This window comes from Platalea leucorodia (genome assembly GCF_965183815.1).
Source record: "Platalea leucorodia genome assembly, chromosome: 5".
Lineage (NCBI taxonomy): Eukaryota > Metazoa > Chordata > Aves > Pelecaniformes > Threskiornithidae > Platalea > Platalea leucorodia.
This window is the reverse complement of record NC_138827.1, coordinates 3933557-3959538: the sequence shown is the minus strand read 5'-3', so window position 1 is coordinate 3959538 and position 25982 is coordinate 3933557. Positions and strand designations below refer to the sequence as shown.

General features: G+C 41.4%; 1 protein-coding gene across 1 annotated transcript in view; it reads left to right on the top strand.

The window, feature by feature from the left end:
- Nucleotides 1–25211, top strand: part of CIITA (class II major histocompatibility complex transactivator) — a gene marked incomplete at its 5' end in the record, with an annotated part of 33094 nt that extends 7883 nt beyond the window's left edge. Inside the window, 18 exons of the mRNA XM_082312469.1 lie at nt 1769–1912; nt 3632–3760; nt 4187–4246; nt 5595–5678; nt 6273–6323; nt 9943–10092; nt 11314–11454; nt 13798–13863; nt 14326–16024; nt 16137–16310; nt 17181–17252; nt 18458–18538; nt 20008–20100; nt 20441–20524; nt 21318–21401; nt 21891–21974; nt 22612–22704; nt 24487–25211. Of these exons, the coding sequence (XP_082168595.1) occupies nt 1769–1912; nt 3632–3760; nt 4187–4246; nt 5595–5678; nt 6273–6323; nt 9943–10092; nt 11314–11454; nt 13798–13863; nt 14326–16024; nt 16137–16310; nt 17181–17252; nt 18458–18538; nt 20008–20100; nt 20441–20524; nt 21318–21401; nt 21891–21974; nt 22612–22684 (3269 nt within the window). The 3' untranslated portion in view covers nt 22685–22704; nt 24487–25211. The remainder of the gene's footprint in view (nt 1–1768; nt 1913–3631; nt 3761–4186; nt 4247–5594; nt 5679–6272; nt 6324–9942; nt 10093–11313; nt 11455–13797; nt 13864–14325; nt 16025–16136; nt 16311–17180; nt 17253–18457; nt 18539–20007; nt 20101–20440; nt 20525–21317; nt 21402–21890; nt 21975–22611; nt 22705–24486) is intronic.
- Nucleotides 25212–25982: the final 771 nt, after the last annotated feature.

Below are 25982 nucleotides of genomic sequence, written 5' to 3'. Positions count from 1 at the left end.
AGGGGCAAAGCAAAATGTTGCAACAAATGGAAAATTTAATCTGGTATGTTTATAACCTCATTCTTGGTTCTCATGCAGGTTTGTCAACTTCTGCTTTCCATTTATAGCACGGCAGGCAATAATATCAAATTTTTCTAATCTTGATAACATAATGAGGCCACACAACATGAAAAAGGAGATCTACCTGAGGGTAGGTTATTCCTACTCATGGACCTCACTCTCTCCACCTGCTCTTCTAAGCTCTGGCTCTAGATTCTGGTGTCTTCTGCAGCAGAACGCAGAGAGGTCCGTTTCCAAGCTGTTCAGAGGGACAACCCCATAGAGGGGTAAGAGGAATGAAGATTAGTTTATAACAAAGCAGCGTGTGGTAGTGCGTGGCTAGGTCTGCTCTGCCTTTTTTCATCAGAGCTTCAGCGTTAGCTGTATTTCTCTTTTTTCGTGTTGCAGGTAGACTTCACAGTACAGCAGGTTGCTCCACATTTGCGCGCCTCAGGAAAGCAGACATGTGCAACCAGGGACATCAATGGCATTCTGCTAAAGGCAGAATATTTGAGAGCTGTATTATAGCTAATCCTTCATTGCAAAATATTATGCTTGATGCCAAGCTGAAACTTTTCACGGTTGTGGTGTGTGGTGTGGTCTGGAAATTTTGCTGGTTGTTCATTCCATGCTGGCATCTCAGTATTATGGTGCAGTAAATTCCTTGGATCACGAGCCCAGGTGGCATTCATATCAGTGATCTGTAAGCACTGAGGAGCCAATATTTGCTTTTGAAATAGTTTGATAAAGGTGATGAATAACCAACAAGTAGTGTTATTCCACTACCTGTGGAATATCCAGGAGGAATGTTTGAGCTTGTTCTAGTGCCTGCTGCAGTAACTGGAAGGAAATAGAAGGGATTTAAAATGAGGTGGAGGAAGTGATAAACTTGATCAAGAAATGTAGCTGCAGCAGGCTAAGCAGTTCTGTTACAAACATGGGTGACTGGAGCAGGCAGCACCTTAGATCAGTCAGATTTGTCTGGATACTGCATGGCACTCTGCTTGAAAGGCTATAGCAATTCCCAGCTCATGAGTAGGTACGTGCACAAGTTCTGAGGGGGAAAGAAAATTGCTTAAAAAATAATTGTGATGATAGATTCCAAAACATCAGTGAGTGCCCTGTTACCAGAAGCTAATTCCCAAGGTATTCCCATTCTGTACACAATCAACTGTATGGTTTGGGAAAGAATTACATAAAATAGGTGTTCTACCTTTCACTGTTCCTTCTTGTGCTGAGGGGATGTCTTCTAGTGCCACCTCCAGGGCTTAGGAACTGGGTGTAGCATCCCAGCCAGAAGCTGCTTCCCCTGAGAAGAAATTGTCCTGACAGTAAAGAATGGGATTCCTCTTCCATCCTCGTCACTGCAGTCTTCTCATTTCCCCAATGCCTGCTGGATCTGTGCTTGCATCATTTATATCCTGGTAAAGATACAGGAGTTGTGACTTACTCAATACTTGGCGCTTTTGGTCCAGGCGGTCAGACTGCAGTATCCCCCTCCCCTGATTGGAGTAAAAACCAGATAAGTCTCATTGCAAGCTGTATCTGGATCTATAAGTTTAAGAAACTCAGGGTTATAACTCAATGCAAGACTTGTTAAGCAATACCAGTTCCACAGCCTTAAGATGTCAATGTCTTGTCAACAGAAAGCTACAGCGCAGGATGTGTAGTTTTGGTTGACAAAAGCCGTGGTTTTGTCAGAGCTAACTGTTTTGCAATTTGATTTCAGGCAGCAAGAGACAAATCATGGATTCAGCATTTGTGTCTGAAAATGGCTATCTTGATTTGCTGCACAGTGATATCGACCCATTGCACCTGTATACTCTCCTCGATCCTAAGTCATCTGGAAATGAAGAAGGTGACTTCTCTGCAGGTTAGTAAAACACTAAAACATGCTTGATTAGTCATCATGCTATAAGTTATTACCATCTCCCCTCAATTTCGTAGCCATCTAATGGCAGTTTATCATGGTGGCTGGGCTAAATTCAACAGACACTTGGTCTTACAATATGATAACTTTGTCTGTATCTGTATATAAAATAGCGACTGCTTCCAGAAACTATCATGTTTTTAAAACTGTACATATTTACAGCTTCCTGCTCAGTGAGTCTAACAAAACATACTATGCATGTCACTCATCAAGGTGTGAGACTAATGTCTTTGGTTTGGATATCATTCCTTTAAGTAGTTTACTTGCAAATGTTCCTGTCGTAAGCTGGTCAAGTGTAATTGTCAACACTTTTGTAGTTTCAAGCCAAAAGCTTTGCAAAACAGAGACTTTTAGATGAGTTTGCAATGAAGCCAGTCTGCAAGCAAACGAGCATTTCATTTCATTCTGAGATCCTAAGGCACCAACACAATGGACTTTCATTACCAGATGCCATTTTACAGCTGTTGGGAGTGCAGACCAATGATTCTGTGATAGGGGAGAAAGCAGAAGGGCCAGGGCATAAAGATGATAGTTTCTTACAGATAAATTCCTACAGGTAATCAGATTAGGAGGTTGCCATGGCTCTCAAACGTTCTGCTCCTGACTTTGTGTGGAGGTTGTGGGACGTTCTGCTCTCCCCAAGTTTGTTGGCATAAAAGTATGAAAGTATCTGTGCTGTTGACTGTGTTGTGGAGCAATAGCTGAGCTTATTTTAAACAAGTGAGCTGGACTGTGGGTTGAGAGTGGCAATGAAAGGAGAAGAGGAGAGATGTGCCAGATGTGAAGTTGTATAGCTCTGTGCCCAATAGGTATAAAACATTGCCAGACTGGAGGATACTGCCTGGCATCCTTGTTGCTTTCATGAGTAAACAGCGTCAGCAGGTACGTGGGCAAATCGGTGGAGAACTGAGCACCGGCATCTGGAATCATCTTTGTGATTAATTATTTCCCAGGTTGAGCTTTGCTCTCTCAACTTCGGACTGTTAATAACACCTGCAGGAGCGTTTCTTCACTCCCATGGCCTCACTTGCTCAGTGACTGAAAGTAGGAAGAATTAGGGATCAAGGACTGACTCTCGTTATATCAGAGCTGTTTCACTGATTTGAATACTTTTGAGCTTCAGCAATGTCTGAGATGATGTAGATAAATTGAACGTCGTCAGGACATGGCGCCCGTTACTGGAAGCTAGACATCTCTGCTGTGAAGATGTTAGCATGGTCCTGGGCATGTTTTTGGCCTTGGCCAACTAGCAGCTTCACAGGCAACTTGTAGCTGCAGTTCAGGGGTTAGCATGGACCCAGCATCATTCTGAACAGGGAATATGGATGGTACCACCATATCCTGAAGAATAAGAGGGTTTAATAATATGGATGAGTCCAGGCCACGTGTGTAGGCCTCAGTGTCACAGAATGGGTTCTGGAACTGTTTTATTTACTAGGAGAGAGCAAGTCTCAAAGTTTAGCAACAGAAAAGTGTTGATTTCTGGGTGACCATAAATTACTGAGAGTTCAGTTCTGTTCCTGCTTAGGTGACATACAATGAAGAGCCAAAGCCTTATGCTGAAGTAACAAATCTGCCTTTTCTGCATGTCCTGCTATCTGGTTTTTTTACTCCTTGGTTAGGGTATTCATTGAGCCAATGCATACTCCTTTTTAATTCTAGATCCTGAAGTTGATGCCTGCAACTATGAGCAGTTGAATAACATGGATTTCCTGTGTACGATGGAAAATGGTGAAAATGGGGATGAATTGTATCTCTGTTCCAACACCATAGAAGCTTATGCTAGAATAGGTATGAAAGCAATTTTTGTTTTTTGAATCATTATTTTCCAATCATTTGCTATAGCTATTTCTTATAAATTCTATTTTCAGTCTAAAGCAGTGGCATATAATCAAGTGGCCTGTCCCTCACGCATGGTAGATCTAGCCAGGGTACCTAAACCTGTGCATTGTGGGGAAACAGATGAACAGTAGCTTGTGGTTGTTGGGGGAAAATCTCTCTATTAATGGCTCCTTCTGCTTAATACTTCCCGTCTCAACTTCTCCTTTCTCGTGTTCTTCATTTCCTGAACAACAATTTACAAGAAAAACTTAATTTAACTCTTCGATTTCACTTATACTGCAAATTCTGTTAATTAGGGTAAGCTTACAAGAGTTTTACTGTGAAATTTACTGTGTCATTTCTGTGTTCCTTTTTTTTTTTTTCCTTTCTTGCTAGCTGAATTAGCAGAATATGTGCTCAAAGATCAGCAGGAGAAGCAGGTGGAAGACACTTTTGGTAAGATTTATGTGGGAAAGATTAATTTTCTCCATTACAGTGTTCTGGCTAACATCTGCACTGTACTTCAGCCCTACAATTTGAACACTAGTAAGGTTTCTATACATCTCGTATCCTCTTCTTTCCCTCTGGGAACTGTGTCCCAGGATTTTCTTGGCAAGCTTTGAGGATTTTCTGTATTTTTGCAGGCCTTTCTCAAAGATGGCAGTTTTATCTCTGACCAAGTTACCGATCACATCACCCTGGCCATAGTGTGTGCACAGCTTAACTGTCTAGTGCAGTATATGCCCTCAATTAGCATCAGACTTATTCTGAGCACAACACAGATGATATACATAGATTCATTAACCCACCCGCAGGACTTAGCATGCATATAAATGCAGTTCATGCACACTTATTTCTGTCCAGGATACACAGAGCTGCCTGAGGAAGCGTGCCAAATTTTACTTCTCTCTCTGATCAATGCAGCAGTGGTACAATGTACATGCAGTAAATGATTCCTTCAGTGCTTGACCAGAGATGATTGCTTGGCTTTTGTACAAAATCATTGTTTTGGTAGTGGCACAAATGCAGCTGTTTGCTATTTCAGATATGTATATTAATATGTGGCTGTTGGCAAATCTGTAGAATCAGAAAGATTCACAGAATATCTGTGTATCCCGTTTTATGTTTGAGCAAAATAATGTGGAATAACTTACTAAAGCTCAGTCCTTCCCTAGGACAATTCTAGCTACAGGAAGCTCACATGATGTCTTAAATGCTTTTTACTGCTCCCTGGTGTGTTTAGAATGTGGGGGTTTTTGCACCTAATGGCAAACTTTATATAGGTTTTAGAGGAAACAAGACACAGTATTAGTACTTAAGTAATTTCCAGGGGAAGAATGGTATGGATAATTTCACAGTTCTTACAACACAAAATATAAAATCTGTTTAGAACCCTTTACTCTGTCTCTTAAAGGATCTAATCCTTTTCGTACATAAAATGAGTAAGTAACTTTACTAGTACTGAGTTCTTACTGTGATGTGGCTGTGATGTTTTATCCTTTGCTCATCATTAGAGCACTGAGAAGTATATAGGTTTTATCAGCCACTGAATTTATGGCCGTAGGTTAGTATTTTGCAGTTCAGAAACTAACACAGGGTGACAGAATCTGCATTCAGAGCTCTCTGGGCTTTCTAAATCATACCGATCTGGATATGCGTTTTATTGCATCCTTTGGTTTTTGTCTTTTATTTGGAGCATATTTCATCTTTGCTGCCTGTTGGTGTGTTTCTCTTGCTTTTACCTCTTTCTACAATTTTTCTAGGAGAACAAAGGTTGACAATTGGCAATATTTCATGTTTTTAGCAGGGAACCTTATTTTGGAGGAAATGGCTGCTGAAAACACCGAGAAATTTACTGACATAAAGATGCAGAAATGTCACAAACGAAGTAAGTGAAAAACAGTGAGAGTTTGAAAGGCTGTAGTGTTGGAATTCTAAATTTGCATTACGGTACTTTGGTTTTAAGACAGCCTCAATGCATCGCTCATGTAGTTCTTCACTGATACAACCCGATGTGCTTCCTCTGATTCTGCTTACCCCGTGTGGGCTGGAGCTGAAACCATTTACAATTCGCAGAATTTGTTGTCCTGTAACATGACATTAAGCATGGTACATTTCTTCCCTTTTTTTAATCATCTGTGTGACAGCGTTAACTTTGTTTTCAGTGTACCTATAGCTTAGCAAGCATTAGCTAAACAATTCCCTCTCTCAAAGCAAGAACAGCAAAAATCTTTGATTACTGGCACAAAAATTGGCAGCCCAATTGAAACTTCACAGTCAGAGTAAAATAATATGAGGCTTTTCACATTCATATTATACATCCGACCTGTACAGTTCTGAAATAGCTGAATTGAAACTGATAACACCCCCTTCTACTTTAAAAAGTTAAAATAAGTTTCCACGGTGGAAACTTAAAATTACCAAACTGGTTCGATTGTTGTCACTTACTATCACCTTTGTTTCTTTATTTCAGCCTTCTTAGGCTCTGCAGAGAGTTGCTCTGATGCTTCAGAACCCAAATACAAGAAAATTGGTAAGTTATTGGCTGAATAGGAAAAGATTATTGAACATATATTGTCTCATGTTCCAAAGTCTCATCCTCTGTTAGGTATTATGACTCTACCTTCTAGGGAAAGTTTGCTCTCATAGATTTGATGGCACAGCATCGTCGTGCATTTTCATGTTTCTACTTCCAGCAGAGTAGAAATCACTGCAGAATCACATTCTTATACACCTCTGACTAATTAATGATGCAGCAAATCCATGCCCTCTTATCAGTAGCTATTAAACCGTGCACTTTAGGACCAGCTACATGGTAGCCTGGGAACAGCTGGATCCTTATGCATCAAAAGAACATGTTCCTGCTGGGTGATAGAAAAATTACTTCCTTAGCATCAGCAGAGGCACAGTTGAACTTTTCTAAATCCGTCTGAAAAAAGAAAGCAGAACAGTGGAAAACTGGGTCAGTGCCAAATTTTGTAGTTTTTATCACGTACACCTTTTGTTTATGATGGGTAATGTGACTCAGGCCATAGTTTGGCACTTCATGGGTGTGATCCTCTTTGTTCTAAGTGTGACACCTTCCAAAAATCCAGTGAAACATCCTAGTAAAAATAATAACTGTGAAGAGATGGCTTCTTGGCCCAGCCCATGCTATACAGTCCTTTAAACCAAAGTAAGAATGGGAGAAAGGGAAATTCCTAGGTGTTGCACACTGTTAGACCGTCTACAAGGCAGTACCCGTGGCCAGCAGGCAGGCTGTAACTTGTTCCCTAAGTGTAAACAGGTGCTAAAGTTCTTACCCAGCTGTAGCCTAAATGAGTGTCTCAGGCATAGCTAAACCAGCAAAATACTCTTCCAAAATCCATGTGAGAGCAATCATCACCTTTGGATGAATATATTATACTGTGTTTTGAAGTGACATATGCATTACTCTATGCTAGCACACTTCCCACACCTCCTAAGGGGAACTCTGACTGTAGCAAACCCCACGGGCTGTGTACACATCAGGGTGGGCAGCCAAAACCAGTGTGCAACCTAGAGAGCCATCCAGGGAGTGCTTGGATCATGGGACTGCGCCTCAGCAAAATTCAGGCTGGCAATTGCCCAGCAATTGCTAAGGAGCTGGCACGGGCTGGATGAAGGTCATAGAGAGCACACACATACGCACTGGGACTGGGACCCAAGCTGGTTTTCCAGTGTTCACGTGGACTTCTGAGGGGGTAATTAGCTGTGAAAAAAATACGTTTGCTGGATCTGGAAAGGTAATCAGAGTTCCTACTGAAGTGGTACCTGCTGGTTGTAGTTATTCAGACACAGGTAAAGTTCTTGGCAGTTAGTACCCATTAAAGGTGCATTACCTTCTATCTGCTTAAATTCCTTGACCGATTTGGCGCTTTCTAAAGCCTATGTTTATGCCACACTAACAATGAGAGTTTTCAATAAGGAAACGGCACATCAGTCCCTGCTTTAAAAAAAAAAACCAAAACCAAAAGACTAAAAATGCCTCACCCTACAGAACTTGCATTCCAGTCTACGGTATCATCACAGAGCTAACAGGCGCTTTGTAAAGCTGCGCCTATCCTTTCCGGAAAGTGCTCAGAATATTATCACTCTCTCTACCTTACTTGACCCAATGAAGGTGCTGAGATAAGGAATATATACATAAGGCAGTATAAGGACTGAGTACAAAAAATCTAATTGACAGAAAGATGAGCTACCTGACAAAATCAGGAATTTATTTAAACTGTCGTAAAATGAGTGTCACAGTATGATCCTGCAAAGGCAAATGCATCAACTCTTCAGAAATGTAAGACTACCTACAGTAAAGAGGATAATGGGTACTAAAGTTCAGAGTGGTAAGCCAAGGATGGCTTCTTTCAAAGGGATTGAATGAAATTGAACATTAGATGTGCCCAACTGTTCGTGGCTAGCTATAACAGTACCTGATCTTATCTGACCCTAGCAGCGCAACAGTCTGTGGATAGGAAATTATGTGGGCATTTCACATGCTTATGTACACAGAAGCTGAAAACCACTTTTTAAAGTCTATACCACAGTAAAAATGAAAGATTCCTATAACAAAATAATACATCAGTTCCTGATAAACAACGTAAACACACCGCACCCCAAAGAGCTTGCATTCCAGATGACAGTGTACCCGATAGTGGCACAAAACCCACACAGGTTTGTAGCTCTTGATAAAACCTTAGACTGCAGGAAGTGGTGAAAGAGAGACTTAATTGTTGCTGCTAGACAGGACAGGGAAAGAAAAGCAAAACCAACTCTGAGAATAAGGCCATGGCAAAACCAAGGAAACTAGCAGACTAGTTCAAAATAAGCAAGTGTATCTTACGTGACTTGTAAGAAACTTTGGTTGACAGCCGCCTGAACATGAGCCAGCAGTGTGCCCAGGTGGCCAAGAGGGCCAATGGCATCCTGGCTTGTATCAGGAATAGTGTGGCCAGCAGGAGCAGGGAGGGGATGGTGCCCCTGCGCTGGGCACTGGTGAGGCCGCACCTCGAGTGCTGTGTTCAGTGTTGGGCCCCTCACTCCCAGAAGGACATCGAGGTGCTGGAGCGTGGCCAGAGCAGGGCAGCGAGGCTGGTCAAGGGTCTGGAGCACAAGTCTTGTGAGGAGCGGCTGGGGGAGCTGGAGTTGTTTAGTCTGGAGAAGAGGAGGCTGAGGGGAGACCTTATTGCTCTCTACAACTGCCTGAAAGGAGGTTGTAGCGAGGTGGGGGTCGGTCTCTTCTCCCCAGGAACAAGGGATAGGAAGAGAGGGAACGGCCTCAAGCTGCGCCAGGGGAGGTTTAGGTTGGATATTAGGAAAAACTTCTTCCCCCAAAGGGTGGTCAAGCATTGGCACAGGCTGCCCAGGGAAGTGGTTGAGTCTCCATCCCTGGAGGGATTTAAAGGACGGATAGATGTGGTGCTCAAGGACATGGTATAGATGGACTTGGCAGCGCTGGGTTAACGGTTGGACTCGATGATCTTAAGGGTCTTTTCCAACCTTGACGATTCTGTGATTCTATGAAATCATACAATGCACGTAAGTCTCCCTCCCCATTTGTCCTCTTCTTGAAAAAAACAAGTGCTGCAGGCAAATTGCATCTTTTAAAACTCAGGTGTTTTGACTGTTCTTTGGGAAACCCTCTTAACAGAGACTAGTTATCCTTACAAGCACTGTAGCATCTAAGTAGAGAGTCAAGGTCCTCAGTTTATTGTACGTGGGCCTCTCTAATCTTGTGCAATATTAAGGTAACAAACCATGCTTGGGAACCTTAGTACAGCCGATGTAAGACCTCGTTATGTCTTCTCTGTCAATCATCCATGTGTAAGAGCATTTACATCTAAACACATCTGAAGGTTTCTAGAAAGAAGGCAGGCCAGGAAAGACAAAGAAAAAGAAAATGGAAAGAGTGAACTACTGGAACAAAGTGATCTATTACAGAATTTCATAAATACATTTTAGATTTTGAGACCTGAGTAAATTTCAGGCGGCCATTGTGAATTGTTCTCGCTTTTGGATAATGAAAACACAACGGATCAGAATCAAGTGGTTTATGATATCTATTGAAACCTCTTCTTTGGCTCCCTTAACTTCTAGCAATGAAATAACTTTCTCCTTTTGTTTTGCTTTTTTTTTTCAAGTGGAAGTCCCTGCAGTGTCTGCAGAGAATGGCAGTTTCTTAGCCATGCCTCTCAACAGCCATCCAGCTAGCTCCACCTCACTAACTAACCAGCACATGTCCTTTTCTGTTCCTGCTACCAATGCGTTGGAAAGAAGTTTCGTAATTCCTGGTATGTACAGTACAGCTATAGGTGTGCTCCTGTACACAGGTTGATTTATACAAGAGGGAAACTCTCTTATAAATCTGGTCGTTGACCATGAACAATGGCGGGGAAAACAGGTATGGCAGCTGTTTCAGTCAGGCACTTAAAGGTGTGGCACTCACTCACTGAAAGAATGAAAAATATTCAAGGGAAATTAAAAGTGCTTTGCCCCTAATGAAATAGAATGAGTGTTTCGTTTAATTGGTGAAGTGCAGGTTAATAAATAAGAGAGCGGAGTTATTTACTATAGGCTAATCTAAATAATTACTTACTTGTCTTAAGAATGGGAAATCACAAGATTTTCATTAATAAACTTTGGTTTAGTTCCAGTTTCTTTTTCATGCAGAGGTTTGTAAAGGACTGTGGGATAATTATATTTGCAATAGTAGAGCAAAATCTAGGTTGGAATTTTGTTCACCAAAACTGAGTACTAATCCAAGCGATGGGCTGTGTAGCCACCTCGCCTTCATCATGTTGCGTAGCAGAGGGTGTTCATGGCACACTGGCAAGTGCTAATGACAAAAACACAATTCAACACCTTTCACTGTTAAATCTATGCTGGAAAGGAACCAAAAAGCAGTGGATAAGTTTGAAGTCTTGAAATATCTGATGCTAGCTGAAACAGCACAAAGTAGCAGAAGAAATCCTGTCACACCTACAGAAACTCAGAGCTATGGCTGATTAAATTGCAAGCAGTGCATCATCAAAAAAATTTCCCAGTGCGACCTCAGAGAGAGGATGCTTGCTAGCTGCTTGTTCAAGCTGCATGATGTGCAATTATGGGGGAAAGATGTAGTGCAAAGGATGGTAAAATTAATTCAGATACATAATATTTACACATTGTCTTTCTTCTGGATCTCTGGTCCATACATTTACAGACTTTGCCTTATGCAGTTTTCCTTCTGGTAATAGAATTTCTCTTTAGGCTATCGAAAATCAATTATGGTCACTAAAAGCTGGGTAATCCCTTGTATTTCACATTCATTGTACCTTTTAAGAGTTTTTGTTTAATGGATTCTATGGACCTTGTAATCCTGTGGATTCTGGTTCATAAACTCAACTGGGAATATTTGCCCAGAAACTGCCAGAAAGGATAAGTAGCTTTTAGAAAGCTTTTTCTTCCTTAGAAACCTTTGGAAACCAGGAGCTTTTAAAAACCGAAGAGTAATTATTCTGCACTCATTTCAGGATCTTCAGCACCTTTGATTCCAGAGTGTCTACCCGTCGGCATGAAAGGGAGCCAAGAGAATACAGGCTTTGCAGATCCTCCTCAGCAGATACTTAACTTTGTGCTTGGAAATGGCGCATCTGATGTTATAATATATCCAGGTAAGAGCAATAACCTCTTATCCACATAAATAGGCAGAAAGTACTGGAAAATCAGTGCTGTCAACAAAGTACTAAGTTCCCTCATTTCAGTTACTGATAGCTATGATAGGCTGAAAACTATCATTTGTTTCTTGTCAGTGCTGACTTCATCCATGGAAACATTGATGTCCCCAAATTTTCCAGTTAGTTTATGTGGTAAGTAGAAAATGAATTTTTATATATACAGTATTTTGGATTGGGAGAGGGAGCATATTGCTTCTACCCAAAGCCAATTCTCCCCTCCAGGCTTTACTCATATTGACCTTATTGAGGAAAATAACATTAATGGCATTTCCTTCTTCCTACTGATCACTGGCTGCTTAGTCTAGTCCAAAATAAAATACAGAGCAGATAAGGGGTTGTAGAGCTACAGGTTCGGCTATATATTAGGAGCCAATCCACTGTGTTTGCGATGAAGTCCAGTTTCTGGAAGGAGTCTTCTTGTCTAGTTAAAACAATACAAAAGCCCAGTGTGCTTGAGCACCATCAGAAGTGGAAGTTGTGCCGGTACTGGAATGGCCTGAGCGTCTTAAATGCTCGGTGCTGGAAGGCAGACTGCAGTCAGCTCACATGGAAGCCCCAAAACCAAAATGGTGATGGCTTATTTAACTAAACAGTACAGAAGCCTAACCCACAGAAAGGCTTATAAAGAAATGAGAGCCTTGGTCAGGGTATAACGATCCCAGCTGGGGTAGCAAACTTTCCTCGGACACTTTTCTTCCAGCCCTCAGAGCTGTCAGAACAGGGAATTTGATGTCAGCGGTTATTTAGTTTCTGATCTCTGAGTACCCTGGTGAGTACAGCTGCTTGCAGCTTAGTACAAGTGTTTTGTTGCCCTCTGGTGGCTAATACCACCCAAAATAGCAAAATTTTTTAAGGGGGGATTAACAGGCAAATACCCCTAGGTTTGGGGAAGTATTTGTAAATGATAGATACTGTTTATGTGAATACACAATACTAGTAATTCCAACTGATTTACAGCAGCACAACATATGTGAGTATGTTGCAAACCTCAGGCCTCCCAATGTAGCAGAGAAATTAGCACGTAAGCTAGCAAGCCAGTCTCTTTTCCTTTTTTAAAAATTATTAACACCTGATTGATTTGACCAATGCTGCTTCCCATCTAAATGTCTCATTACAGCTTTTCTTGGGTTTCCATTCTGTTGTTTTTACTAAATAAAATAAATAGTAAACCACGAACAGACACTTGCCTGAAAACAAGCATGTCCCCTCTTTATTTAATATCTTAAGTTGATTTTCCTTCTACAAGGAGGAGAGCTATCTCTATACCAAATGTATTCTTTCACTGGAAAAAAGGACTTGCTTATTAGAAGTCTGTGGGTGCTTCCCTGCTAGAAGCAACTCTGAACTCTAACCATTCCTCCTGTTGCTGGCATGCAGGGTAGGAACTGATTTCCAGATTTCTGAAACTTTAAGATTTGTATTTTTTTTTTAAACGTCGTTCTACATCAAGATGAACCAAATATTATGGTAATAAATACATTTGTGCAAATCTAGGGAGATTAACTTGTTTTGGTGGGTTTTTTCCCCAACATCTCTTCTGAGTATGGTTACCATGAGACTATTGATGAGGTTGGGTTGTTACAGTCTCTGTCAATTTAAATTCTGTCCCGCATCTGCAAAGCTTTTCCTACCAAAAGTTTTGTCAAAACTGATACTCTCTCATTACCAGCCTGTAAAAAAATATACTTTCTCTGAAAAATTCCCAAGTTCTTTGTGTATGGCAGACATTGCTCATCTGACCAAGTGCGAAGGTCTGCAGTCATTTGAAAACAAACAGGCAAAAGAAAGAAAATTGGACAGTGACAGCACTTTGTCAGGAAGAGTAATGGGTAAATTCTGTTACCAATAGTCACTTCTCCGCGACTTTCATCCTTAATGTTTGGTTACAAGGTGTAGAAGAACAAGAGGAAGCTATTGCTTTCGATGGCATAAAGAAGTCCTATGTGTGAACGTGAATTTATGCAAAGCACTGCCATTTGTAAAGAACAGTGGATGTCACCTTCTTACGATAGGTCTTCTGCTTCATACAGCTGTCGGAACAGCTGTCATCTTGTTTGGTGTCATACTGCCTGCAACAGTTCATGTCAGCTGAATTGTACTTCTGAGAGGATTTTTTTCCTTTCCCCTGTAAAATAAACAAAATAGCTCTTTCTCTGGATGACACGTAATATATGTTGCAATGAACTTGAAAATTTGCATTGGTCTTATTGTTAAAATTAGTAAAGCTGAATCAATGACTATCTAAGTGTCTTCCTCAAGTATATTGTTTTGTTTCTCCAGGTTTAGAATTGTTCAAAGAAGTCCGAGTTCCCATAATCCCTTCTGAAGAACCTTTCAAAAGACCAAGTAAGTTTAGATCTCTTGAACTTAAAACTTCCAGTATTTTTTGGCTAATTTTTCTGTGTTTCTTTCGATGCAGGAAAGCTTCGTGTTGCAGGAATTATTATTCAATAATTTGTGAAGCTGTTCCAAGTGTCTGAGCACAATTTCTGTTTTTAAGATAGTCGACTTGTCTACCTTTAGATATCTAGCTGTCGTACCTAACTTAGGAGGTCAGTGTACTTAGCTGGTTTTATCATATGCGTAGATACCTCCAGAATTATTCAGTTCCTAGGTCTAAAAGTGTCTATTGTGACTGCACTCCTAATTTAAATACCTGCAGTTGCACGGGATAAATCCAGACCTAGATGCTTTATGGGAATAGATGTATTTTGACCACATTACAGTTACGTACTTAAACCACCCTGAAGCAATGTTGTAATTTGTGGACTGGTTTCTTCAGTTTGTGTGTGCTTTTTATTTCTCTAGAGCCAGTGGAAGCTTTCTGTACGTCACTTATGGATTATTTCCGAGATGTGTGCAAATCTGTGGCCATGGAGCGTGAAGTACCTCTTGATCACCTGTTTATTGATGGGACACTTGTTCAAAGCCAAACTGAAACCAAGACTGGGAAGAACAGTGTAAAAGCAGTCGAAAAGGAGCTGGTAACTTGCAGTCTGCAAGGGAGAGAAAAGGCAGCCCTTAAAAGAAGCCAAATATTTCAAATCTCAGGAGGTAAAGAGACTAAAGTGATTGTGGTGCTGGGAAAAGCAGGAATGGGCAAAAGCATTCTTGCTCAGAAGATCTGCCAGGACTGGTCCAATGGAGAGTTTTCTCAATTTGAATTTGTATTTTGGTTTGACTGCAAACAAATAAGCTTGCCTGAGAAGCAATATAGCCTGAAGGATCTGCTTCTTGAATTTTTTGTAAAACCTCAAAAGGGAAGCAAAGAGATCTTTGAGTATATATTGCAAAATCCTGCTAAAGTCCTTCTGATTTTTGATGGTTTTGAAGGGCTGCACGATCATGAGAATCTTCCTCGTTGTTCAGCCAGGCAGCCTGAAAAAGACTTGTGCAGTATAAAAGAGCTGCTTTCAGGACTCATCCAAAAAAAGATACTCAATGGTTGTACTTTATTACTTACAGCAAGACCAAAAGACAAGGTGTACCAGTATGTGTCCAAAGTGGATAAGACTATTGAAATAGTAGGATTTTCCCCTCAGCAAAGAGAATTGTACATAACCAAATACTTCGAAGGATTATCCTACTGTGATAATGCACTGAAATTAATCAAAGAATGTGAGTACTTGTTCAGTCATTGTTACAACCCGATTATGTGTAGATTTGTTTGTTTTGTCTGTGAGACAGTACTTGAAATGGGAGACAAAAGCCTTCCTTCAACTCTTACTACAGTCTTCCTGAAACTTGTTCAGCAAAAGATAACACCTATGCAAACAGATGTTACAGCCACGCAAAATCAGGAGAATCTGGCTACACTAGCCCGTATAGCCTGGTATCTTGGAGAAAAGCACCAAAGTGCCATGAAAAGTTATCTTCCTTCTAAGGAAGTTAAAGAGTTTGCTCTGAAATACGGATTTTTCCTGCCATTTGCATTCCCCAGACATTCAGATAGTGAAGAAGAGGAATTTGGGAGCACGTTCTCCGATTTTGTCATTCAGAATTTCTTGGGTGCACTTCACCTTATGTTAGCAGAAGAGATCAAGGATAAGAGTCTAACAAAGTACCTGTCTTTTCCATCCAAGAAGAAAAAACCTTATAACTGGTTAGACTTAGTGCCTCGATTTTTGGCTGGATTGTTGTTCCTCCAGGATGACCCCTACTTCTGCTCCCTTTCAAATAAGGATGTAAAACAATCAACCAAGAAGCAGAAAACACTCTTGAAATATATTAGAAAGCTGCAGATAAATGAGCTCTGTCCGGAGAGGTTACTCGAGCTTTTACATTGTATTTATGAAACGCAAAGCATTTATCTTTTGCAGCATGTGGCCTTAAGGCTCAAGCCAGACCTGTCTTTTCTGGACGTAGTTCTTACACCGCCTGATGTCCATGTACTGCATTCTATTTTAAAAACGTCAAGAAAAGAGTTTTCCTTGGATTTGCGAAACAGCAGCATTGACATGCAAGGGCTAAAAGACTTGGTTGGCCTAAAGAACGTGGCATCGTTCAGGTTGGTCATTCTTTGTAGATAGTAGTGTCATTCATAGGACTGTATGTAGATGACACTTTCGTCGACAACAGCAGTCACATCTGTTGATTTCACGTGTTTTGTCACTTCACAGGGCCTCCCTCAGTGATACAGTCAGGCTCTGGAAATCTTTAGAACAAACAAAAGACTATGAACTGCTGAGAGCATCAACAGAGAAGTTTGTTCTTGATCCCTTTAAGGCAAAGACAATGAAGGACGTCAGTGACCTTTCAGACCTTGTCGAGATGCAGGAGAAGATGATCAATTGGTAGGCTCATTTATGATCAAAAGTCCTCTTAATATACTCGTGAATTAAGAAGATGGGGGTTCACTGACAGTGCTGGAGAATGGAGTCCTCTGCTTGTCCAAAGGAGAAGGAACTAAGGCGGTGCAAGCTCTTGTCTCAGAGCCTTCTCCTACCCCGAAATGGTTGTCATGGCAGGGAGGAGCAATGACAGCACCATGCAGAATATTTATCAAAACTGCCAATAAAAAAGCCAGCTGTCATTTTTTTCTCCAGATTTCTTTCTAATCCCTGAGTACGCTATCTTCCAATCGCTTTCAGTTGCATAACTTGGGGTGACTGATTTTCCCCCCCCCGTAGCAGCTGGGCCATAAACGAAGGCTTGTTTTGCACCAGTCCCAAACGACCTGAGTCAGTCCTTGAGCTCAGGAGGTAAAAGCTTGTGTTCTGTGATCTAGAAGCCCTGTGTTTCATCCCTGCTCATGATGTTGCCAGGGGATCGGTTGCAAGTAAAAGCATGCATAAATAAAGTATTTTGGTTGGGGTTTTTTTACATAAAAATGGTGACTTCCATTTTAACACGGGCAGAGTATTTTGATTAAAATATACACAAAATAAGTTTTGTGTTTGACAGAAAATACTTGGTTTAGAAGAATGTATTTTTAAGTTTTATTGGAAAAAGAGCAAACGACTGCACTATGAAAGGCAATTATCAGATTGAAATGAATTGAATGAAGAAAGGTTGGAGCAGAAGTTATTCTGAAGTTCCCTGGTTCCTCAGTTAATGCAGCAGCGGTTTATTTCCTGTAGAAGTTTACTAAGAAATTATTTTTAAAGCACTCTTTTGGTTGCTAAAATATTTCTCATACTCTGGTTCTACTGTGATTTATTTAGTGTGCAAGATGCATCTGGTTGCAGCAGCTATGAAATTCCTGCCATCAAAAACCTCAGAAAACTAGAATTTGCGTAAGTGATACACCTCTCTGTTGATTGAGATATGATTACATTTAAGACTGAGAAGAGTCATGGATATTGGCTACAGTCATTGAACTGATGTATAGTTAGTTTATGGTAAAGCATTAAGTAAACCCATTTATTTCTATTTCACTTTTCTCAACTAGATTTATTAAGTTATGGCCAAAACTCAAAAAATGTCTTTTCTGGCTCCTTCAGTGATACAGATCAACATGTTGTATCAATTCTGTTTGATTTTACTACAAGTTAGCTCCTTATCACCAGATGTAGATCATAGAATCACAGAATCGTTAAGGTTGGAAAAGACCCTTAAGATCATCGAGTCCAACCGTTAACCTAGCACTGCCAAGTCCATCACTAAACCATGTCCTCAAAATGCCAGATCTTGTGCCACAGGGTATAAAATATCTTGATCGTGATCCAACTACCTGGGAAATGGTTTTTTCCCTCAGAAATGCTCAGCTCTTCTATCTGAGTCTTCTGATGTGATTTTCTGCCCTATCAGGTCTTTATCTGTTTCCTGCTCTTCACATCTGACCCAGAACCGCTATGCTTGGCCTCACTTCTGAGTTGATTCTGCTTTCTCTTCTTGTTTCCTCTCCTACTTTCTCTTTATTTTAAATTTTTGGTTAAAATTCTGATCCTTTTAACTAGACTGAACTTCTTCTGATACCAAGGAAACTCCAAATGAGAGGTCAGTGTCTGAGGGACAAATGCTTGGAGCTGGAATATTAAAGTTCAATTCATGCTTTAATCTACAGTAAAATGTTGATCTTAAGTTAGTCTGAATTGCCAATAGTTGGGGGGAAAAAAAAGATAATATTTTTTTAATCTGCATTATCAAGATTATAATAGTTAAAATGAAAAACGTGACAAAAAAATAGAAAAATAACAGAAATAGAGGAATCTAAACCAAGTGAGATGAGTCTTGCAAAGAGTAACAAAAAAGTGGCAAATGCGCGTACCGCTGCTTCTGTCCAAGCAGCTCTGCTCTGTCTGACCTTCGCCTTGTGGGGTCCTCATCTGGAGGCTTCAAAGCAGAAATCCTTGCTGCAGATCATAGGGAATGGCTGCTTCTAAGGGGTGTAAACTAGCTTGCATTTGGGGCTGCGGGGGAAGAACTTAAAAATTCATAACTTTTGCTGTTTCTGAGCATGTGGAAAAACTGCACCATGTCTATATTTATTTTCTTCCAGGCTGGGTCCAGCATGTGGCCTGCAGGGATTCCTAAAACTCGTGGAAATTCTTGCAGCATTTCCATCACTTCAGCATTTAGAGTGAGTAATGGTAAACATTAACTTTGCTAATGTTGCTCCTCAGCAGCTCTTGATGACGGGGGAGGTCATGGACCCAAAAAAACATTTTATTTGCCAACAAGACTACTTGCTTTGATGAACAAACTGAACAACAAAAACATTCAGAGAATATAACCACAGACTAAAAGCCAGCACTTTTCATCTCCGTTAAGACTCTGGTAGTGGTTCGTTGGATACCCCTTCAGGCACTTCCCCGGGTGTTCCTCAGTGGTTAAAAGGTTTAGCTCAGACCCCCCCGGGGTGCTCCCCTTCCAGCCACCGCACCGATCCACGCTGCCTGCGGATTACTTATTTCTTCAGTCAAGCCCCATGGCGTGCCCAAGCCCCAGGCTCCCTCGTGGTGAGGTTTCTGAGGGACTCACGGTCGTGTCTGCCCCGGGAGAGAAGAGGCTCCCTCCTGGACCAGAAGCAGTGTTGAATTTGGGGGTTAACGTCAGTGTTTGTGCCGGTGCTGTGCACCTTCTGGTGCCTACGAACATCCTGAACTTCTGATAAAAGTTGTAAGAGATTGAGCTTTGTGGATTTGATTCATATAAAAGATATAAAAAAGGCCATATTCAGCTAGTATCTGGGTTTGTTCTGCCCATGTATTCTCACACAGTCTTTGTCCCTTCCTTTACCAGGAGCAGTATTAGAAATAGAGTTTTAAGAACTCCAGTTACTGTTTATTCTCTCGTATCCGTGACAAATCAGCTGTCTCTGAATTTTAAGCTTCTTTATGCCAGAAACAATTGTAGCAACAATATTCAATATTCTGCAGTCATCTCTGTGGGAAGATTGCTGGGTTTCGACAGGGCTTTGGCCTCTCTGGCTCAGCCCATTGGCCATTTGTCTGTATTGCATCTGGCCTTTTCATGGTATTCTGGGAAAACAATAAAGCTCTAAAATTGGAATGAGACCGATGTATCCCAGCGTTGTCTGTCAGATTAGAAGGGGACCAGCATCTAAAATTGTGACTATCTAAAACTCTTTCCATCCGGATACCTGGATGAGGAAAAACTTCATTTCTAATACTCCCTATCTGGAGAAGGAGCTGTTTAGGCAGGGATTTACAGCATCTGCTGGATTTTGTCAGTTCTGTATTTCTGTGTGCGCAGGAAATCTCATTTCAGCATAGCTGGAACACAGCTATTTCATAACCATTTTAATAATCTTCAGTGTATGGTGGAAGCAAGGCATTAAGTGCTACCATTTGCATATCAAAGGAAATGGGTCAAGCCATTCAACTAGTAAAAAAAAATTCTTACACTGTAAATTTGGGAAGGAGAAAGCTGCTTATTAGAGAAGCTGTAATTTGTGTGATGCTTCTTGCTGATTGAGGCTACTGCAGAGAAGGAGCGTCTCAAGATAAATAGAGTGGTCTCTGAGGTGAATAAACCGCAAAAATTTAGATTAAAAGGGAAGCTAATTCTCTCTTTGTCGTCACCCAGCCTTGATGCTCTGAGTGAAAATGGCATAGGAGATGAAGGAGCGAAGAGTCTATCTGAAGTCTTTCCAACCCTGACATCACTGGAAACATTAAAGTAAGTGCGAGGTTAACAGTTCTGGAAACTTTTTGAAAGAAATAGATTAAACCTAGAGCCTTAAGGGACTGTGTGTTAACAAGTATGGGCACAACTAACCCATGGGCGTGGAAGACCAATGAGTCTATGGACATAATCTGTACGTTCATTAGAGAAATAGGTTAATCCTATGGCAATTCCTTATTTCCCTTCAAGGGCCGTAATTTGTCTTTTTTTCCTGCATTTGGTGTAAACGGATGGTCCAAATTATATAAAAAAGACATCAAAAATGAATTTTCCCCACATTGGAATGAATTAGGATAAATGTGCTCAACTAACAAAGCGATCTCACTTTCTGTAGCTTATCACAGAATAAGATAACGGACGTGGGTGCGGAGAAACTAGCTACAGCTCTTCCTTCCTTGTCTTCGTTAAAGACACTAAGGTAAGTAGTGGTATCCTGTTCAGCTGTTTTATACAACACACCTTGCTATCTCTGTCAGAAATTACTGAACGTGGAACAAATATGTACACTGTGCAGCAGCCAAGCTTTTGACTTCGTTCTTGCATAAAGCCTTTAGAGAGGAGAGAAATGTATGACCCAGTGTAGACATACAGAAGGATATCTCGAGAATATAACGAGGGCTGTACTGATTTTTAACTCCAATCCGTAACACCCACTTATGAATAATACCCTGTACAATGTGCACCCAGGGCCGTGATCTGCTGCAAGCTTACGGGGAGCTTGCTAAGCCCTAAGCCAGCAAGGAGGTGGTGTGCGTTTGCCGATATGGGACCGACGGTCCATCCCACTTCATGAAAATGTCTGGCATAGGCCTGAATGAAGTGTCTCAGCAGGGAATGCAAGAAACTGTGGTGTGCAGCTCTGAAATAATTTGCTCACGTGGAAATCTTTTGAATGCTGCGCCCCAAATCTTTGAGCGTCATTTTCTTGCAGAGTTTTAATTTGCTCTAATGTAGACAGAAATGTTCCCGTTATTCATGAAGAATCTAGGCCTGTTCTTGCTGTAGCTGTGCTAGCTGAAGAAGGGCTGTGCCCATTTGCTTTACTTGATACAGAAAATATGAAACTGTGTTTTAAATATTAACTGCAAATAGATAAGGATAAATGGGAAGTTAAGATGTACCACCCATATCTGAAATTCCTTGATCTAATATATAATCTGTTTACATAATCCATTATTCAATTGTGACTATACCGGTTTCATTTTCTGCAGCTTATACAATAACAGCATTTGTGATTTTGGAGCAGAAAATCTTGCGAAAGTTCTTCCTGCGATGGCATCTTTAAGAGTGCTAGAGTGAGTATGAAATCTTTTAAGATGGCCCAGGAAAGCTTACTTGCTTGGATACTGAAAATTCAAATCTTCCGTGCTCGGGGTAGAGGAGACAGAAATGGAGGAAGAACATTTCGGGGAAATTTCACAGGGAAAATGTGCTTATGCAGAGTCCAGATAGTCAGTGGTTAGAAAGGATTAAGGAGTGGTTCACCATAAAAAACGAAAAATTGGTTTTAAGGTGGGAGAATAGGGCCATGGGGAGTTGGAGAAGGACCTCGGGTACATAGAATAAGGAATCCCTCAGATGAACTAACTTAATGAAGTTCCAGTTTGACCTGTTGAGTATTTTATTACAGGTTTTTGAATCAAGGATCTATTTCGGCATTTTTATTTTTCTTTCTTCCCCCATCTGCAGTTAAGCCCATATAGTATTTTTGATTTTGAATGCAATGTTTTTATTATACTGCTATATGATGTGATCTGGATTAACAAACTTTTTTGCCCCCTCAGTGTTCAGTATAACAAAATAACCGGTGTTGGAGCCCAGCAGCTGACTGACAGCCTACGAAAATGCCCCCATATAAAGAACTTGGTGTAAGTCTCTTGATACGCTGTTTGCTGTACCTTCCTTCTCTAAATCGGGTTAGAATTCATGCTAAAGCTGTGTTCTGTATTTGTCAGATTTATAAGAGGCACAAAAAAAGACATCACCAAAATACAAAAGCAGTCACAGAAACGTTAAAAGCGTTGTCTCTGGTTTCAGCTGCGTTAATTCCCAGTCGTCCCAGGCGAGCGAGCTTGTCCAGCTTTAAGCATAGTTTACATTGAGCCTCCCTTTGTTAATCTTCTCCCCTCGCAGAGTACCTGACCTACTCTGTGCTGCAGGACTTGTGTTTGAAGGATAAAAAATGAGCAGCCATCGTTGGAGGTTAAATAGCCTGAAGCTGCCAGGGGAAGGGGGGTTGGCAGAGAGCTGAAGCACAGTTCTGGAGGCAGGACTGTAGTGTGTCCTATAACCAGAGTCAGCCAGGTTATGGAGGAGTGAACTGCTTTCTTCTAAAGGAAAATGCATTTTCATTTGTTCCGTAGCTTAAATACTTTTATAGAATGATATTGAAAAGGGAAAGGCAACTTTAAAAACAAAACACAAACATACCAAACACACCAAAAAAAAAGGTGAAGCAAATCATGCTGCTTAACATCTCTTTCCTTTCTGAATTTCCCCTTACAGGATGTGGAATCCCACCATTCCCTATGGAGTTCTCGAACACCTTCAGCAGCTGGACTCCAGGATCAGCGTGTAGATTCAGATGATCCCACAAAGGTACCATAAACCCCGGCTCCCCGAGACAACAAGATTTGTTTCTGTGGCAGCTGTTGATTCTGGTCTCACTGGCAGCAGGCACAGTAGCAGCACCAGTGCACGCACGGCTAAGTAAAGAGGTGCTGCCCTAGAGCGGCACAGGTCAGGATCACACCAGGGCCCCTTTCCCCGCTCACCTTGCGTCCCCATCGCCCCGGCACCAGCGCTCGCAGGCTGCGAGAGCTGCATCAACAGGAACGGACTTCTAGGACCCCCAGGTCAGCCCAGTTCAGTGACTGGCCGCTCACTGGCTTCGCTTTTCTGTTGCGGAAAACTCCATAGCTCTGTGTACTTCTCATGTTTAATAGAGGAGTTCTGTACTCCTTAGAGATTTTTTTGTTTTGATTTTTAGTAAGTCCTTTCACTTTTATTTAATACAAATCCTCAACGGCTGCTTGTCTCACTATGAAGCTGTGCCTATAGTGAGACAAGAGCAAACTACTACTACAAAGTAGTACAAGTAGCAAACTACTCAGAGCAAACCACTGGTTCCAACATTCCTTGCTCTGAAGTCTGTTTTGTGTAGTTTAGCCACTGGCAGCCCCTTTTACTCATTGATTCTGCCTGCACAGTTTCAAGGATCCTTGAACTAATTGCATCGTTAGCAATTTGCTAACGGTTTGCTGACGATCACCAGGATCTGACTGGCTTGACGCTCCTGGACTGAAGGAGCTGCAGCAGGCACGGGAAGTTAGGGGTTTGTGTAGGATTTCTGCTCCCAGTTCTCTGCCACGTGCTTCCCCTTGCTCTTAAAAAAAAAGTTAGGCAGGACGCATCCGTGAAATGATCCCAGTGAAGAATGAGAAGCTGGAGTCAAGCCAGACACAAGATGCCCTCCAGCTTTCTTTCAGATGCCAAAAAACACAGTGCAGAGCGACGGCCAGCTGCTTGAGCTGTGGTTTGAATGGTCCTGGCAATGGCTGCAGTTGCCACTGGCTCCCTAAACCATGCAGTGAGCCAAGCTTTTGCATGACTCTTGCTCTCAGTGCACGAATCACCGGGGGTAGACTGGGCCATATATAGGGCACTGATCAGGCTGCAGGCTGTGGGAGGCTCGGGTGCCGTACCAGCTTCACAGACTAGCTTTGTACAGCAGCAGGGAAAAACTGGAGTGATCCGTAAGGGCCTGCGGCACAACTCACTCTTTCTCTTGTTGAATAACCATACCTACTTGGGAAAGAAGACATTAGGGATGTGAACACTGCCAGGAAACCTTACCAAAGCGAAGCTTTCTCTAACCTCCTGCCTGTCATTCCCGGGCAGCCTGCGCTAAGAGTCTCTGAACATGTAGGCCAGCTCCCAAGTGACCTTGCTTTTCCTCTGGACACAGAGCAATGGCAGTCAGGGGTAGAGAGCTCCGCTCTGTGAATGTCGGTGATTCCTGGACGCTGCTCAGCTTTCACACCAAGCAAAAGATGTCAAGATGCGTTTAACGCGGCTCTGCATAAACAACCCCGTGCATCTCCCTCCACTGCTGTTCTCTCATGTTTGCAGCACGTGCCTGTGGCACCAGTTACCACACTGGTGTAGTATCTGAGTATGTCAGGAAACGTTCGTCTTCATTAGCACCGAGGATTAGTAGCAGCAGGAAGCCTGGATCCTGTCTCCCAAACTTGAAACATCCAGTATCTACCAGTCACTGTTGTCTGTTTTCAGAGCACATCAAATATATGGTTTTGGTGATGATAATGGTGATTAAGGTGATGGGCATACATCTAATAGTCTGTTTTCATCATTTCACAGGTAACTTAAAGAAGAGAGGAAGGTGTTCTCTGTGTTTTCCTATCTTCTTGCTGCTTTATGAATTGGTGGCTGATTTTCATGATAGTGGCAAAATGAAAAAAAGTCACATTTAAGCTTGAGTGATGCTTGGAGTAGGTGAATGATGGAGTTCAAATTTTTTAAAGGTCACTTAAAAAATTTAAAAAATGCTATTCAGAGACCCAGTTGTGTTTCTACTGAAGTGCTGAAGAGTTAAGCAACATCAAGTTTCAAAGATGAAAAGAGCATCTGGATATTGTGATCACCATGAAAGGTGACCAGGAATCACCAGGATATCGAGAGTATAAAATGCCATCATCGATTCATCAAGGAGTAGACTGCAAGCTGCTGGACTTGCAACATCTGAAGGAGGGACAGATCAAACCTAATTGTTTCATGGTGCCAGTGGTAACTGCGATCAAATGGGGTTTGATGATTTTGGACTTCCGAAGCTCAGTGTTACAGATGTCACCTGTCTGTCTGGACTGATTTGAAGCATTAGGGTCAGGAGCACAAATAAGAACGATCAGTCTTAGAAAACGGTCTGATATTGTAAGATTATCCACGAGAATCTAGAAGTGGTTCTTGATGCTAATCACCAATGCTGTCTTAAGGGATAGAAAGATATATTCTATCACTCTTTTGTTATAGAATCCTTCAAAAAGATTAGGAAAAAAAGAAAGAAGTAGAGAGAAGAAATGAATTAAAACTGGAAAACTATTAAGGGTTTTTCTGACATTATCACAGAAACCTAAATGCATACAAATAGCTTCAGTTTATTGCACAAAAATCCTTGAAGTGACAATCTTCAAAGGCTTTTACTCTGTCTCAAATGAGAACTTTAAATTTTTTTTTCTTCATTTATATACCTGGATTGGGATTTAGTTTCTCACTTGCAGGTGGCAGCATAAATGTACAAGCATCTATTTTATACTTGACAGTGAAATCACTACTGCGTGTCGTTTACATGGCCGCCTTTTCCAGAGTTCTGAATAACGAGGCAACGACAGACAATAACTCATTTCAAAGCGTCCCCATGTGTCTGCGCTGCTGGCCTCAGTGATACATGGGCCAAACACCGGCCCTGCTGACTGCGATAGCAAACCCATTGTCTCCTTTTTTCTGTTCTTTTTTGTTTCTTCTTCTTTTATTTCAGCTCTGTGAACATGGAGAGAACTTATAATCGTACAGAGATAATTGTCAGGACTGCATTTATCTGGCGCTCTGTCCAGATACAGTCCGGAGACAGAAAAACAAAAAGGGCTGGAAAAAGCTTGGCGTATTCGATATATCACAAATTGGGAGGGGAGGTCTCTACTTCACGGTTAGCTGACGGTTAGCTCAACAACCTCCTGGAAATCTCTTCTGCTAGGAAGCACTGACAATACTGACCCAAGGATCTGTGCAAACTAGAATCTCTCAACTAAACTCTCAAATACTCTATAACTTGGTTTTAAAAAAGACCCCAGTTTAAACAG